The sequence below is a fragment of the Vanessa cardui genome, chromosome 24, assembly GCF_905220365.1.
Source record: "Vanessa cardui chromosome 24, ilVanCard2.1, whole genome shotgun sequence".
Classification (NCBI taxonomy): Eukaryota; Metazoa; Arthropoda; class Insecta; order Lepidoptera; family Nymphalidae; genus Vanessa; species Vanessa cardui.
The window spans coordinates 8625877-8643739 of NC_061146.1; the positions used below are offsets into that span (position 1 = coordinate 8625877).

Sequence of the window (17863 nt, forward strand, 5' to 3'; positions counted from 1 at the left end):
CTTAGGAAAACTTTAACTTAGAAAAAAAATAGTCAATAATTTTTTGTTTAAATACATAAAATGAATCACTAAATAGGTCTAGACTTGGTAAGTTTTTAAGTAAGACATCATACATAAACGCGACATCAGTCGCCGAGGCCGTGCTCTCTCTGATCAAGCGCGGACCAGGAGCCACTGGATTGTAGTAATATGAATTACACATATACTACTACATATTTTTATTATATATTATTTATTATAGATCATGTATGTATTATTTATTAAAATATTTAAAAAAAAATGACAGCGTGGGCCACCTCTCCCAAGAAGACGACAAGAATGAAATCCAGCAAAGATCTGATGATGTTTAGTATAAAATATAAAACGCCTAAATGTTTAATATAAAATGTAAAAAAAGGCACATACACATACATTAAAAAAAAAAACTTAAACTCCACGAAAGGACATAGGCTACTTTTTTGCTTTACTTTTTGTTTTCCTGACACATGACAACCTAAAACACCAGCGGACCCGCGGGCCACTATTAGTTTCTTATAGTGAAGTAATTCAACAATACAAATACTAATTATATTATTTATCTGCAGACGACCAACCCGATTTTTAACATTTATTATCTTGGTGACGTTACAATACTTTTTGAAGTTATATTTTGAGAAATAAAATATATTTTTATAGTTATTACACTTTCAAATAAAATGCCAGCTTACAAAAGGGAGATCGTCAATAATGATGTACCAAGTGTGAGATTACTATAATATTAATTATGATTTAGTGTTCACGATATACCAGTTATATTTATGGGCCTATGATGACGTGATGGTAAGAGGTCACCATACACATTGCTTTAATTGATATTAGTCACTGCTTATATTGACAACAACAACAACAACAAGAACAACAGCCTGTAAAAATCCCACTGCTGGGCTAAAGGCCTCCTCTCCCTTTGAGGAATAGGTTTGGAACATATTCCACCACGCTGTTCCAATGCGGGTTGGTGGAATACACATGTGGCAGAATTTCTATGAAATTTGTCACATGCAGGTTTCCTCACGAAGTTTTCCTTCGCCGCTGAGCACGAGAGGAATTATAAAGACAAATTAAGCACATGAATCAGCGGTGCTTGCCTGGGTTTGAACCCGCAATCATCGGTTAAGATACACGCATTCTAACCACAATTTGGGATTAATCTTGAGAACTAAGATGTTTCTTGTCAATCCTACTAATATTATAAATGACAAAGTTCGTGAGGACGGATGTATGTGTGTTTGTTACTCTTTCACGAAGAAACTACTGAATGGATTTGGATAAAATTTTACAGTAATATAAAATGTACGTCAAAATAATACATATGCTACGATTTATAACGTTACTATGTAATCTGGTCGTAATATAACGATACATTTAAGTAACCCTGTGAAGCCAGAGCGGGACGCTAGTACTAAATATTGTTGTTTGTCGATAGAGTATGTGTATGTACGAGTTTCATGACTGTCCAGACGGTCTTGCATAAAACCTGCATAATATTTATATCTTGTATTAAGCGTCAATGGTTAACGAGCCTCCTAGCGATGTAAAATGTCGCCGGATCGATCCTGACCCCTTAGGCTATTATCATCTCCACTGCTATCACAAGTGATAAGCTTAAATGTAGGGGTAAAGAATATTAGTAATTCCTTAATAATTAATTGGGGCATTGCTTGTTTTCTCTATTGATTTACTTGAAGCGTGAAAATAAAGCTTCCTTATTTAATAAATAATGCCTCTAGACCTATGTCATAACTACTTCTTCGACCAGTAGCGAAACTCGTTTGAAAATATTTTCTATAATTATTGTGTTTATCGCATTCAAACAAAAATACAGTTGTGGCGAAAGGGGTTTATTTATAATTATGTAGTAATTATTTAAATTTTATCAAAATCCCACAGTAATGTATCCCTGTCTTCTAGTATTGCTTTTATATATGAAAGAAAAAAAAATGTTTGTTTCATTCCTACACAACATTTATAAGCAATGGAATATGTTCCAAGCCCTCTCCTTAATGGGAGAGGAGGCCGTTAGCTCAGCAATGTGAAATTTACAGGCTGTTACTTTACTTTATTTATAGTCAAATATAGATTTAATTGAAAAGAAAAAACTTAGTATTCGTTTGTTCTCTTCGATTAATTAAATAACATAATTATAATGTTTCCAGGCGAATAAGCTTAAGTTAAATAAGGATCTTCTTTTAGATGCAATATCACTCGAGCTTGGTTTTCGTAGTGTTTCTTTCGCCAGTTTCTTCAAATACCGGAATTCCTGATTCAAAGAAACCGCTCTCACTATGAGTAAAATATATTAAACCCGAATTTTGCGTAATATCTTCTTTTATGACTAATTTCATTTCAGTGATTAAATAGTCATTCAGTACATAAAAAACGAAATTGAATTTGATTAAATATATATAATTAAATAATTAATTTATTATGTAAAGTGAGAATGCCGTGATTATTTCAAACGTCTAGAAACTTTTAAAACAAGTTGTCACTATGCATATATATATGTTAAAAAAAAATACGTTTTTTACAGGAATTTGACACGAGCACAGTTAATACAATAAAACGTATTGAAAAAAATACAAATGTCGTGGGAATTATACACTTTCGTAAAAGTATGTATAATTTATGAATATTATTTTATTTCGATTATTTTGAGTAACTATTATATGTATTCAATTACAGTAATTTATAAATCAGACGCTTCCTTATTATTGTCTATGGTCAATAATGTTACCAACTACAAACTCAATTTCCATTTAATTTATTTATTAAATCACATTAAACTTTAAAAAATATTAAAGAGTCAAATATATATATTTCTAATTGAAATTAATAAGGGACAAAAGCGAATGAGTAACATGATTATAAGTGTTGACTGTTCCTTACATCAATTATGTGCTGCCAATCATTAAATTAGATGCTACATATATCCCTTTTGTTTATTAATACACTAGCGAATTTGATATTACACGCAAATTTGGAAGGTATGAAAAAAGTCTATGTACTAATGTCGGATATGTTTCAGGTAAAGCTCAACTGTGCACTGTTCCCGAAAGCATGACCAACATATTAATAAACAAATTACCGCCTTTAACATCTATCTTTCAGCACAGTATTGGTGAAATTGTAAGTAATTTCTAACATTATATTATTAACAATAATAAAATAACAATAAGTATATGTAATTAATTCTAAAAGCTTCAATGTGTGATTTTCTTTTCTTAAGCTGTTAATTGAATATTTTGAAATCACTTATATGCTTAAGCAAACCACTCATTATAATATATTCCACAACAGCCATTGTAATTGCGTATTAGGCCGTTAACCTATAGGCCTAAGGGGCACGTTATTTTAGTTCCACGGGTCAGTTGGCGTTATGAAATGAACGATTGGTTCCCAGTTCCAATTAAAAATTAAAAAAATATTTTAATTATAATATAGCTAAACTTATTCGACTTTATAACAGGATATCTTGGACGAATTGATTGGTTACCGAATCATAACCAACACGATTGAAATCATGGCGGTCGCTGATAAAGAGTTTACGAGTTGTGTAATACACAGGTTACATAAACAGAAACAGTAAAGGAAATATCATTTAAAAGGAGCGAGAATTAATAAACGTAATTTATAATTAATTGTGACGTATCATTAAACGTTTTTGAGAAGAATTTCGGCCCTCTAGCTTTGCTTGCTTGTTTTATTTTCTATTCATAGATAACAATTATGAAGATAGTATCTAATTTATTAAAAGACTCTCATGATGAATGGCTTGTCAGAACCGTAAGTGGCTTTTTATTACGACTTTTACTTTTTTTGCGGAAAGAACAATATTTTACGGAGACGTTTTTTTAACATCCTTTTAAAGTAATTTGAATATTTAATTTACTTAAAAATACGAGGTTATTATTCTTAACGGCCTACTTCCACTTCACTCTATTTTTGGGTTCGAAATAAATTCTGCGGGGACTCTTATTTACGACTGATTTAAGATAAAGTTGAATATGGTATGGTAACAAAGCCACAGTCTAATTCCAAATAGTCCTTTTAATTATTTTAAAGTGAAAAAAAAATCGTTATTTTTATTGTTTCTTCATACCCTTTGCATTATATGTAATAAAACTGTAACGACAAATAGAAAAACGCTACCCCCATTGCAAGCTTCGAAGTATTTATGTTATCAATGGTTTCATTAGAGAAACATAAGTAGGAAATAAACTTTAATAGGGTTGAGAAATGTGTGAATGTAATAAGCATCACAACAAAGTTGTATCTTTTATTATTGATTACATTCATAGCTAATTATGAGTAAAAGAATTATTATTCATATATAGTGCTGACAATACCACCGATTAAAACATACCCTTTGTTTTGTAATCTCGAGTCTATTGGCTGACTCGCTTCGAAACCAGCATGAATCAATAAAAAATATAATAATAACTAACACTTGGTACTTATCCAGATGGGATCACACAAAATATCAACAAGTTGACAATAACATACAACATTTACTATTTTCTATGCAGTGTGTAATTTAATCATAAAGTTTAAAATATGTATTTAATTAAACAGACAGCATCCCTGAATGAGATTAATCCCGTAGTCGACAGAATAATGGAAGATGATTCCGTTGAGGGGGTTATCATGACAAATCAAGAAGGTGCATTTTTGTCTATATTGATAACTTTTAGTATGTAATACATATACTGATCAACTTATCTAGATTTTTTTCTTCAATTTTCAAAAATAACTACATATATTTGTCCCACTATTGGACTTAGACCTTCACTCTCTTATATATAAAGATAAAATGATCTAACATAATGTATCACAACAAAACAAGCAGTTAATTGGGGACAATATAATAAGGAAAGAGACATATTTGATGACCAGAGAAAACCAATTAGCTGTTACCATCATCTTATGAAATAAATATTTTTTCCATACATAACAACGATTCTTTTTTTTTCAGGAATACCTATTTTAACAAACGTTAACCTAATGGGCGCTACAAACTATGGCCTCGCTATGAAACGCTTAGGAGAGATGACACAAATAAGTACTAAGGAAATTGTAATATTCCCTGGCATATTATTAGTAGATACATAAAACATTTAAAAGAACTTAATTTAAGCAATATTTTTAACTGACAACGACGACCAAAAAAAAACATTTTGTGTCGTTGTAATCATCTTCACAGTCTATGTATGTAAGATGTTCATTTGTTCCGTGTGGCTCCTAAACTACATCATGTTTTTTTATCATATATAGATAGGGTAGATAGGGTTAGTTACCTTCATCTTAGAGTTCCATCTATCGTAACGAATGTGATATCAAATTTAATCCAACAAATCCAATATGTCCTGCATACAAAGTCAAAGATAAGAAAATAATATAACAAAATTTAACGCGTTTAGATTTGATAACATATATATTGTTGCCATCTCGACTTCATGCTATTATATTTCATACAAAGTATCCCCTTATGTCCCTTCTTAAAGTTCAAACTTCCAACAATCCATCCAGAGCAGAGGCTGATCTTCTAAAATAAAACTATGTTTCAAATGTCAGCTTTCTTAACTCAGTAAATTAGACCGAGCAAGTAAATCAAGAAACTATTTAATAGTTATTTTAATATACATAACAATCAATCCAATTTATTTTTTCTTTGAAGGATTTAATTTATATTACCGTTCCAGGATATTTTTGACGATGTATTAGTATTACGACTCATAACGAAGAAAATTGAAATAATAGTGACACCAAATATGGAATTTAATATAATTGTGATGCAACACGCCAGAGACAAACAAAAATTAAATAAAACCAATAAACAAACAAAAATTGACAATAAGTAACTTAAAAAGCAACAGCCACTTTAACGATTACTCGATATATTTAATTATATGTATAATTTCAACTTTTTCTACAATAAAACTTTAAAAAAACTTTTTATCTACTTGTAAGTTATTACCAAATTATTAAGATTTACATGAAGACCGAAGAAAACACAACTTCTTTTTGCGTTTTTAGTCTTACTTCACTAGGCACAAGACTGGATTTCGCCCTAAAAATTGGAAGATCTTGGGCTCCTATGATGAATGGCATTATATCTTAACTATCATTGAATTTCAAAGGAAACGACTACTTAGAAATCGAAAGTTCTTAGCAGCAAAATTAATGTGTCAAAATTTACTAGCGATTGATTTTATATAATTTTCTAACTAAAAGTTAATGGTACTGAAATTAATTTATAATTTTTGAGGTCTCAAGTACTACCCGATATTAAGATTGCAATTAAATTAAATTGTGATCATTTGTCGGGAAGTGCATCATTGAAATGAAGTGCAATAACGTTAATCGTGAAATAAGTGATCTAAATAAGAATATCTTTTTTGCCATAAATTACAAAAAGTAGTTACGGCCTGTTATAAAAAGATATTAGCCACACAGAATATTATTATTTTTTAGATTAATAAAATAAAATAATAAATAAAATGTGGAAAAATAATAAAAATTTTAACATAAAGAAAAACCTTCAAACAAAACACGATTTTAAAACAAATCAATTTTATTCAAGTACACTTTACAATGGAGCGTTTTTGAATTGTCAATCATAAACAAATGAATATGCACTAAAAAAGCAATAAAAATAATTGCGTATTCAACATTTATTTTTGAGTCCTCCTAAGTAAAATGAAATGAAAAATATTAGACTACTTGAAAGTCGATTTACGATTATATAACTTAGTTATAGTTATATTTGGAGCCGAGACCACATGGGACCTACCTACCTAGCCTACCTACCTACCTAGTGCTATCGTCAAACAAAAATAATATCATCCCCCTCCTTTTTGAAGTCGGTTATAAAAGTGTCGTTGGAATATCAAACGGAATAACAATATACAGTTTATTCATCATAAAAAAAAATGTGAAATAGTGAGCTTTCTTTTAAGAGAGTGTCATTGTGTAGAGACCGCTACTCATTAGATTATTGTCAATGATCAATTCTTCGCTAATTGTTGCAATTTCGCAATGTAAAATAATATTCTACTTAATATATTTATATACGACGAGTACAGTTTTGTACTATGAGTTCTCACAGCTTTGAACGTAAATTTAATCTTATTTTATGGACTCTTATAAAAAAATAATTTCTAGCAACATCGACGAAAACTATAATTACTATGACCGGAAATAATTTAATTATATCGCTTAGTATCTTTTTCTTCTACATCTAGAATCTATAATCTATATCTTTTCTATTATCTTTGGTTCAAGCGTCACTTCGTTAGATTAGCGATGGGCGAACTCGTACTTTTTTCAGCTCGAGTAACTCGAGTTCATATTATTGTTGCCTCGAATTGTAACTCGAGTCAACTCGAAGCGGCCAAGGGCTCGTACGATCTTTCGCTCGATGTAACGAGTCTCTGCACTGACCGTGCTTAACGAGTCAAATTTGCTTGAGAACTTTGAGTTTACGAGTTGATTCGCCGGTATACCTTGTACCGTGTGCGTTATGCAGATAATTTTATGTTTAGTTTACTATTTATCCAGGACTTTTTAAATATTTTTATAGGTCAGGATGTTAAATAAGTCATACATCTAAAATTATAATGTTTTTAATTTGAATTAAAATAAACATTTTGAAAAAAAAAGTCATCTTTCTTTTAATATAAAAAATCGAATATGTATTTAAAATTATTATTATTATTTTTTCTGACTTATATTTTTTCTGACTGATCAGTGATTGAATCAATGACACTTAATTATTAAATCACAAAGCAAATATAGATAAAATATCAATCATACAAAACAGAAACAAACTAGAGTTTCATCGAATAGTTCCTATGCGGTAATGTTGGCGATTGGTTGGTCAGTCATTATTATTTGTCACTAATAATGACTGACCAACTAATCGCTATCGTTGACCGAGTTGTTATCGTTGATTACCGCGTAGGAACTATTTGATGAAACGCTTTATAACAAAACATTTATGTCAAATAGTTAACATTCCACGAAACTGTTGACTCGGTAAATAATTTTTAAGTCCCAAAACAAACGTAAAATATCAATCATACAAAATATATATACTTTTCTCCTTCTCTTCAAAAAAGGTAGAAAAGGAAATGAGATCAGGTCTAATATTTAAAATAAAAATGTGAAAAACAACAATTCTGACCAAATTTTATTATTTAATAAAATGTGTCAGAATTGTTGTTTTTCAGTACAGTATGAATTAAGAAATAAAATTTGGTCTACCTTTTTAGGTAGTAGTCTGTTTCGTCTTTGGTTTGTTAAAATACCCGCTTTAGAAAAAAGTCGTTCCGACGGAACAGACGTCGCCGGTATACATAAATACCTATGTGCCATTATATATAACGAAGGAAGTACATGTTTTCTTTGCTCCCAAAAATCCAAGGGATTCTGCTTACGGTCCAAATACGGTATTTCTAAGTATTGTTTCAGTACTATTGAAGCAGAAGATAAAGGGGTCTGTTGTGTATTGCTTTCACTAATTCTTTTGTCAAGAATTTCCCACAGTTCATCATCACCAGCTTGAGATGTTGATGGAGCAGCTGGGGCAGGTTCCAGCGGTCTCGCTGTTGATGCAGGCAGTTGATATTGCGCTAGTTCTTCCAAAACGTATTTGACAGCATTTTCAGCAGAAGTTTCTAAACCAAAAGCCTTTTTTTTGAATCTTGGGTCAAGTATGGTAGCCTTTGCTGCTGTTCTATTATTTTCATATACACTAAGTCGTTTGTCTATAACATCCAGCAACGACTGTTGTAAATGTTGGCCTGCCGAAGTACTCGGAACTTTTTTTGATACCGAATGTTGTAATCCTCTGACAAGTGGAATTATGCAGGATAATGTCGGATACGAGTCGCCCGATAATGTAGTAGACATCTTCTCGATTGGTTGCAACAGGGCAACACAGTCTTCTAAAATAGCCCATTCACTTGCATTTAAATTTGCCGGTGGAGAATCAAGCAATGGTAATGTTGCTGAGAGAGCAACTTTTGTTCTCAACAATCTTTCAAACATATAAAAAGTTGAATTCCACCTCGTATTTACTTCTTGTTTTAATTTAATTATGTCCATGTTCATTTGTCTCTGCATGTCTCTTAACGTGTTTGATGATTTTACGCTTTGTTTGAAATGTGTGACAATGGCGCGACATTTTGAAATTATGTCAAGCACTTCGGAATTTTTTAAATAATTAGTTTGAGCATTTTCACTGTCTTTAATTAAGCAATCTTTCACCGCTAAATTTAAAGTATGTGCTACGCAGAAATGGTTTCTTTTATTTAAATAATCTTTAACGGCTTTTTTCATGCTCGATGCATTATCAGTGACGATCGTGACAACCTTATCAAATATCTGCCATTCCATAAGTATTGCTTTCAACGAATTAGCAATATTTAGTGATGTATGATTTTCTAATAGTTCAGAGGTTGAAATAACAACCGAATTCAATGTTCCTTGCCTTATGAAATGGGTAGTCACACTGATAAAACTTTTTTGGCTATCCGAACTCCATATGTCCGTTGTTATAGCAATATCTGCAACCTCTTTTAACTTTTCTTTAGCTTCACTACTGCATATTTTATACTTCTCTTCCAGACTTTGAGTGACTTTTTTTCGGGATGGTAATTCATAATCACGATTTAATGTTTTAACAAATTTTCTAAACCCTTCATTTTCAACTATTTGTAATGGTTGCATATCTAAAACAATCATATTTAATAAAGCTTCATCACCAGTTCTTTGATTTATTTTTGTAGGCGCAGTTAACCGCATTTGTTTTTGTCTTTTTGGTGCTGGTTCGTTTAAAATTACCACATTTGAATTTTGAGACGAAGTGTTTCTATTTTCAATTTCTTCGACCTGTAAATTTGATCCGACAGCTTCTGCATATTGCACTATGTGCTTTTTTTTTAAATGATTCACAAGGGAAGTAGTTGTACCGCCAACATATTTATATTTTGCTGAACATAATTTACAACTCACTTGTGCACTGTCCGTATTTTTATTAAAAAACTCCCACACTACACTTTTTTTTGTTCCAGGGGCCATAATTATGTAATTCAAAACTAAATAATATCATATGCATAAATATTATCATAAGCAACAGAAACACTCGCCGAACTTTGACAACAATTCGAGTCGCAGCGAGCATAATATCATTATTGGCGCGAATCGCGTTCGGATTGCTTCGAGTCAAACGAAGTCGAAACGAAACGAAAGTCAGTCGGTAACTCGGTAAGCCATTCGACAACGTTCGGCAGAACTCGGGCTCGCGCTCGCTCGCAGATAGCACGGCCGCGGGAAGCGGGTGGCTCGACGTGTTCTAATACCGAGGCGAAGCGACTCGTTCCGAAACAATACGAACTCGAAGCTACGAGGCGTGATAGTAACTCGAGTTACTCGAGTCAGGCGACTCGAACCGCCCATCGTTACGTTAGATAAAATAAAGCTGACATTGTGTCCGCATGACGCATAAATTGTGTTTTATGTACATAGTAAATTTTGTTAAATCTTAAGATAAACAAATATATAAAATGGCAGAGAAATACGATAAAAACGGTTATAACAGTAGTGATTTTAAAAGAAATGCAAGTCAAGATATGGCAGAACATGATCACGAACAAGATGGCGAAGAGGGGTCCAAACTTAATGAAAAAGCCGGCGAATATATGAGAGAACTATTGAGTGAAAAAATCAAATTAAATAACTCAAAGTTTCCTATTTCATCGCGTCTTATTGACTCAGGTTTGTTTATAATTGTCCTTTTATCCAATAATTAATTATTTAAAAAAATAAATAATTGGACGGTATGTAACAAATTAAGCATTATTTTACTAAGAGCACAAATATTATTGCATTTTAATTGTTTTTACACATAAATATTTGTATGCATGTATTGCACGATTATTGCGAAACTATGTATACTCCAATAGGATCGTTATTTAATTAATTTTTATCAGTTTATGGTGAATTGTATTATCATTAATAATAATTGTGTTTGGAAAGTCAAATAAGTAGAATCTTATGTTACGTTGATAAGATTGGCACGTCAAGTATTTTGAGATCATTGACCTTTAAAAAGGTAAGCACTAATTAACGGTACTTGTTCAGACTCATTATTACGTTTCGATCCTATTTTACAAAGTTTATTTTCCATTCTAATAAATTAAATTACACATTTGTATAATTTATAATGTTATTAAAAAATACACAAAACACATCAATGTATAGAAGCAACTATGATTAAACAAACAGAAATCATTTTTTAAATATGCCTTCATATGAATAATAAAGCAGTATATTATAATTATATTATATTATCAGCAATTGCCCCAACAACAACACAACTACCCCCCATAATTGCTTATAAAAAGAACAGTTTGACCGCACAGAGAGATCTGAGCGTTTGTCGTTGTTAAACGATTCTGTTTCTCTAAATTTTGTCTTCACCTTGTTAGATGTTCGTATTTGTTTATTTTTCTGGTTTCTATAAATATTATTATTTCAATAAGTGATGTATGAAGATAAATAAACTTTAATTTGATGTATTAAATGTGGTTCACTAATATTTTAACTATAATATACTCTATTAACAGTTATTAATTGATATATCTTTATTTATAACTACACTTGTATTCACTTTAAGTTTTCTTTCCAAATCCAATAACAGTTTTTGATATTTGAATATCAAAAACTGTTATTGCTCTGTTTAACTCCAATTTTTTACAAATTTATATTGAATATCATAAATTAGTCAAGCTCTTAATAAAATTAATGGTCCTTCTGTGTAACTCTATAATAAAGAAATAAAATAAAAATGTAGTCATTAAACACTAAATATTAAATTATTTTATTTATGTTTTAGAAGTAGCAAAAGTGCAGGCATCAGGTCGTGTACCACCAAAGGACTTCAAATATCTAGATGTCTACAGGGAAAAAGCAATCAAAGTCACCGTCAAAGTATTGGTACCGGTCAAGGAACACCCCAAGGCAAGCATATGACTATATGTTGTCCAGTAATCAATGTTTTTGAGCCAGAAAGTAGTAACAGCGAAATATTCTCACCGAGATGTTCAAAGTTCTATTTGCCACTCAACTTCATGACAATAATAAAATTATTGAATTTTTTATTAAAATATTCTTATACCACAATAAACTAAACCAGTTGAAGTGAAATTTAGCCTACCAGTTGTCAACAAACTTTTATTTTACTATAATTTAATTTTGAATTTGCAGGTGAATTTTGTCGGTAAACTATTGGGACCAAAGGGTAATACAATGAAACAATTGCAAGAAGAAACAATGTGCAAAATGGCTGTACTCGGTAGAGGATCAATGAGAGACAGGTGAAAAATTAAATCATTATATAAAGCACGAAAAATTGATACAGATTTCTATTCGGAGAAGTTTCTTATGTGTTTTGAACTTTAAGGGACATAGTGATGTGAAGTAGTCTTTTATATATAGAATCTCATTATCAAATACAAGAATATTACAAAACTAACTTGTAATTCCAAAGATAAATGTGATAAAAATACAGCTTAATTACATTACAATGTAGTTTAATCCAACCACAAGAGGACAAAAACAAAATAAACGAAAGCTTTAATAATCTATGATATTCATTATGGCTTTGAAATGGATTTTTTAATGTTGTCAACTGTTATCAGAACTTTGGAAGTTAATTAAGTGAAGTAGTGTTGTGTTATAAATAACTATATAATTGCCAAAAACAGTTAATAGTACACAATACAGCTTAGCTATTAGCAAATGTCAGTTATATGAATCAAAGTGTTTGTTTATCTTTATTTCTTTTTCAATAGGAATAGATTATATAATAATAGGTTTTATTTAACGGGATCTAAATTATAATACAATACTATGAATCAAAGATGTAATATTTCAAGTTACTTTGCAAAGAGTAAAGTATGATCTAATATCAAAATGTTATTTATAAAATTATTTCCAGACAAAAAGAAGAGGAACTCCGTAACTCTCTTGATCCGAAATATGCCCATTTGTCCGATGAGCTGCATGTAGAAGTATCTGCAATGGCGCCGCCCGCAGAAGCTCATGCCAGAATTGCATATGCACTGGCAGAGGTCAAGAAATACCTTATTCCTGATGCCAACGATATGATCCGACAGACACAGATGCGGGAGATTATGGAAAGAGGTTATTATTTATTTTTACATATAATTACTGCTAACAATGTGAGGATATATACGTGTGTGTAAAATATTTGGTAAAAAGTTAGTCTTTGGATATCATCATTGTATGTGCATAATGAGACAGCATTTGGACATAATAAATATTGATTATGTCTAAATTTCAAATTGTCATAATTTAAAAAGTTACATAGTAACTACATTGAAAGTACGCCAATCCAACTGCACTAAAAGTTTCACTAGTATTTTGCTTCCAGTGATAAAAAGTAATGCAAATTAAAGCTTTCATTTGAAATGTTTTAAACAATATTGTCGTCATTTCAGCCAATTCAAAAATTTAATGAAAATGGCATAAAAAATTCGGTAGAGTGAGATACAGCATTTATTTAATAATATATCTAAATTAAAAAACCTTGCAGCAATATTGCATTCATTCATATTCGAACAATAAAATTAAAGTTACGCAGCTAAATCATAAATACAAGATTTAACCCTCTCCTTTTCATACACAATGCAATCAATATTATATAATTAACAATACACACACATTTAGATAATGACCCAGAAAAAATATTGTAATTGAAATGTCTGTAGTTGAATATTTGTGTAACTTCCGTCCTTTCACCTTAGTAATAAGCTACATTAACAGTAACTACTCTACATCACATAAAGTAACATTACAGTCAACTCTTGAAACCGGCCGCGTTCCTTGGTCAAATCAAATGGCTTGCTTATTCCACTTGCTGTTGCACACATCCTTTTTTATAAAAGCAAAGCCACAGATCGCATTGAAGAGATTATATACAAAACAGTTCTCAGAACTCTTAAACCTATCATTTTGGACAACAACAACAACATACAACAGCAGTCTGTAAATTCCCACTGCTGGCTAAAGGCCTCCTCTCCCTTTGAGGAGAAGGTTTGGAACATATTCCACCATGCTCTTCCAATGTGGGTGGGTGGAATACACATGTGGCAGAATTTCTATGAAATTTGTCACATGCAGGTTTCCTCATGATGTTTTCCTTCACCGCTGAGCACGAGATGACAACGGTGCTTGCCTGGGTTTGAACCCGCAAAAATCGGTTACGATGCACGCGTTCTAACCACTGGGCCATCTCAACTCACTGGGCTATCTCAACTCAATTCTCATTTTGGAAAATTATTTAAAATACCAGTCAAGAGCTCATCACATCAACATATTATACAATTTTGACTCACGGACAAATCTGTCCGCCAGATATGGGATTGCCGAAGCGGCCTTTGCTAGATGTGCCTGATAGCAAGAGCGTCGTATACAGTGCTTGCACCGTCACCAAACATTCCTTCTCCTACCAAGATCCCGTGCTTAGGATAGCAGGTCAGGTCTATTATTGTTCCATTAGGGGGAAATTGAGAAAAAGAGGGGTACATGAGTTTGAAAATCGTATTTCTGACCTGGTATAGTATTATTTTGTTGCTTTTAATTATCGTGTGTATATGACGCTCTTACTTGTGAGTATAATTAGGATAAATGTATGTGTAGTATAATTTTATTGCCTGAGAGTCTGTCAAAATATTGTAGACGTACACAAAAAATCTAAATGTATATAACACTACACAAAGTATTTTAAAATGTTTAGTTTGTATGAATATTTGTTTATTAATTTTCTTATGTAAATAAAAATATTTATAGAAATTAATTGTCCTTGTTCCAGGCGCCCCGCCCCCTCCACTGGCCGCGCCCCGCTCCGCGGCTCCCCGCATGCCCCCCGCGCCCATGCGGCCCATGCCGGCTAAAACAAAGGTCTTCAGCATACTGGACCGAGCTCGCTCCGCCATGGAGTCGTCATATTCGTATGAAGATCCTTACGCAGCACCAGAACCGCCGGTAAGATGTTTACATTTAGTTTAAAGCTTAAAGATGAAACAGATATATCTTTACCCAAGATTAAATTTGTTCAAGAATCACTCGATACTCTTATAATTTTATTTAAATATATTGTTGTAAATCTTTGTGGATTATGTTAAATTTAAAACATATCCCAATCAAATTTTTTGTTGATCTTCTATATTGTAATATGATAATAAAAAATATTGTTTTGCTACTTTATTTATTTTTATGGTATAGGTTGGCAGACGAGCATATGGGCCACGTGATGGTAAGTGGTCACCATAACCCATAGACAATGACGCTGTAAGAAATATTAACTATTCCTTACATCGTCAATGTGCCACCAACCTTGGGAACTAAGATGTTATGTCCCTTGTGCCTGTAGTTACACTGGCTCACTCACCCTTCAAACCGGAACACAACAATACTAAGTACTGTTATTTGGCGTAAGAATAACTGATGAGTGGGTGGTACCTACCCAGACGGGCTTGTACAAAGCCCTACCACCAAGAAAAAATATTGAATTTAGCATCTAAAATGCTATTAATTATTTTATGATATCATCAAAACCTTCTTATGATTATATAATTCACATATTAATAAACATACTCACCAATCTCAATCACACTAGATATACACCCGGTCAACGCAGGTGCCCCGGGGGCCCCGCGCGGCGCCCGAGCCGGAGTACTACTACGAGCGCGGCCAGGAGCGCTACTACGAGGACGACTCGTACTACAAGGAGGAACCGCGGGAGTACAAGGCGTCCGCGCGCGACGTCGGCACGCGCCGGCCGGGCCCGTCGCACGCGCCGCGACACTACGCGCGCGCCTCGCCGTACGCGCGCGCGCCCAAGTAGTACCGCGCTGTTCGTACTTTGCTAGTGTGTGACGAGCTCTGACGATTGACGACTGACGACTGACTTACATACGCACAGGGTGTGGCCTATCACGTGACCGTTTGCGTCTTGACAGGACACAGTCTTAAATTATTTTCATAAAGATAAACATACCCAGTACATACATAACGAGTATTAGACAACTAGAGAAAAAGAATTATAAAATTACTCAATGCTATGCTTTTACTAAATCTGGAACAAACAAGGGCTTTGTAAACACCATGCAATGAAATTTGTACTAATGCTGTTTACATCACTTAAATTATATAAATTATCATTATGTAAAATTCTTTATTAATTTGAGCAGAATATATAGCATGCCGTAACATAAGGTTTTGAATGCTCATTCAATAACATTAAAATAGCATAATTTCTGTTCCTAAAGAGTAGAATGATGGCTGGTCTTATCTGAATTTATGGTCACGTTAGATATCCACTTGTGTAATTGACCTTACTGTTATAGAAAAGGACTGTCCAAATCTACTTCGAAGTTGTCATTAATGTTGCTAGAGCAATGTGTATGTCATTATATATGAGGTCCACATCCAGACTTATGTTTAAAATTAATACAAATGAGGAGGGGCATTACGCGTTAGTTTTCAAAATACCTCAAAATGCTTCTTGTCTAAGTAAATAACTAACATTCTTAGTTTACATTGATAACTAAGTCCAAAAAGTATTAACTTTAGGGACTTCAAAGTAAAAGGTCCAAACTATTGTTGTACATAGTACATATATAAAAGGAAAATAAATTTCCTACATTGACCATCATACAAAGACCATTGATACTTGATATGAAGAGATACAATATTTATTAGGAATGACAGTCATGACCGTTACTAATCTGACTCTAGCTCGACTAAACATATAACAGCTTTTATCGTAAGACTCTGATTCACGCACATATTTTTTGTTGAGCTTTTTTTAAATAAGATATCCAATTAATTTTATTTTGCTCGTATGTTAAATTTCGATATGATTTGAAGGAATAATGAGAAAATCTATTATTTTGCTATTTAAACATATTCATATTAGGATGATAAATTTTCAGGACAACACAGAAGAAACGTTCACATAAGATTGGTGAGTACATAACAACAAAAACAGAATGGCAAAAATAAGCAAATAAAAATGGACTCAAAATTCAAAAAAGTATTTATATGACAACACTGTTAATAAAAGAAAAACTTATAGTTTGACAAAAATACAATAAATATAAAAATAGGTATCAAAAAGATATAATTGTAAAATATATTGATTATAATATTTATAAAAGAAATAAATAATAAATTGTGAACTTTCTGTGTCAATATAATGCGTGGGGCATTATTTAAAAATCATTTGATAGAAATTAGTTTTGTTAAAGGAACAAATTCACTTTTTAAATAAAAGTAGTCTTTACTATAAGTCAACTTTCAATAATGTTGAACTTTTTAAAAATAAATATTTCAACAACTTTTAATCTAGATATTAAATAATAAAAACTAGAATTAGTTTAATCGTAGGCTTACTAATCCTTAAATTATGTAATACAAGTCTTAACAAAACTATTCCTTAAATTCCGAAACAAGAAGATAAAATAATATGTATTGGAAAATTTGTGTGACTTAGAAATAAAATTACTTCAAAGAAAAAAGCGTAATTTTAATTTATAAAACTGCGGAAAATCTGCAACCCTAACATAATAATATATAACTATAGTTTTATTTTTTTATAAATAGAATATGAATATAAAGTTTATTGATCAAATAAGTAAAAAACAATTCTAGTCCAAATTTACTTCACATCATCTGAGAAAATACAAAATGTTTCTTGAAATGTGGTGGAAACATGTGTGGAATATGAAAGACTAAAATC

General features: G+C 31.8%; 3 protein-coding genes across 5 annotated transcripts; 2 read left to right on the top strand and 1 right to left on the bottom strand.

The window, feature by feature from the left end:
* The first annotated feature begins 695 nt into the window (after positions 1–695).
* On the top strand, positions 696–5894 carry LOC124540261. Its single transcript, XM_047117730.1, has 6 exons — positions 696–740; positions 2567–2648; positions 3062–3162; positions 4609–4696; positions 5009–5109; positions 5736–5894. The coding sequence occupies exons 1-6, from the start codon at positions 696–698 to the stop codon at positions 5892–5894; spliced, it is 576 nt and encodes a 191-aa protein (XP_046973686.1).
* Positions 5895–7295: 1401 nt separating this feature from the next.
* On the top strand, positions 7296–17606 carry LOC124540086 (KH domain-containing, RNA-binding, signal transduction-associated protein 2-like). 3 transcript variants are annotated; one of them, XM_047117500.1, is made up of 9 exons: positions 7296–7331; positions 10506–10812; positions 11933–12057; positions 12304–12413; positions 13037–13242; positions 14476–14595; positions 14933–15105; positions 15740–15963; positions 17058–17606. In XM_047117500.1, exons 2-9 carry the CDS (start codon positions 10602–10604, stop codon positions 17125–17127), a joined length of 1239 nt encoding a protein of 412 aa, XP_046973456.1. In that variant the 5' UTR covers positions 7296–7331; positions 10506–10601; the 3' UTR covers positions 17128–17606. The 3 variants fall into 3 exon arrangements, with proteins under 3 accessions (XP_046973456.1, XP_046973457.1, XP_046973458.1); XM_047117501.1 differs by having other exon boundaries at positions 7302–7331; positions 15740–15976; XM_047117502.1 differs by lacking the exon at positions 14476–14595 and having other exon boundaries at positions 7307–7331; positions 17058–17605.
* LOC124540085 (E3 SUMO-protein ligase ZBED1-like) lies at positions 7871–10494 on the bottom strand. The gene has a single exon (XM_047117499.1). The coding sequence runs from the start codon at positions 10114–10116 to the stop codon at positions 8245–8247; it is 1872 nt and encodes a 623-aa protein (XP_046973455.1). The 5' UTR covers positions 10117–10494; the 3' UTR covers positions 7871–8244.
* Positions 17607–17863: the final 257 nt, after the last annotated feature.

Excerpts from the sequence above, each read along its gene's own strand:
- LOC124540261 (XM_047117730.1), top strand. The coding sequence starts at position 696 with ATGCCAGCTTACAAAAGGGAGATCGTCAATAATGATGTACCAAGT. Across the intron at positions 741-2,566 it reads TCAATAATGATGTACCAAGT|GAATTTGACACGAGCACAGT; the intron begins GTGAGATTACTA and ends CGTTTTTTACAG. Across the intron at positions 3,163-4,608 it reads AGCACAGTATTGGTGAAATT|ACAGCATCCCTGAATGAGAT; the intron begins GTAAGTAATTTC and ends TTAATTAAACAG.
- LOC124540086 (XM_047117500.1), top strand. The coding sequence starts at position 10,602 with ATGGCAGAGAAATACGATAAAAACGGTTATAACAGTAGTGATTTTAAA. Across the intron at positions 12,414-13,036 it reads AGAGGATCAATGAGAGACAG|ACAAAAAGAAGAGGAACTCC; the intron begins GTGAAAAATTAA and ends AATTATTTCCAG. Across the intron at positions 15,964-17,057 it reads CCGTACGCGCGCGCGCCCAA|GACAACACAGAAGAAACGTT; the intron begins GTAGTACCGCGC and ends ATAAATTTTCAG.
- LOC124540085 (XM_047117499.1), bottom strand. The coding sequence starts at position 10,116 with ATGGCCCCTGGAACAAAAAAAAGTGTAGTGTGGGAGTTTTTTAATAAA.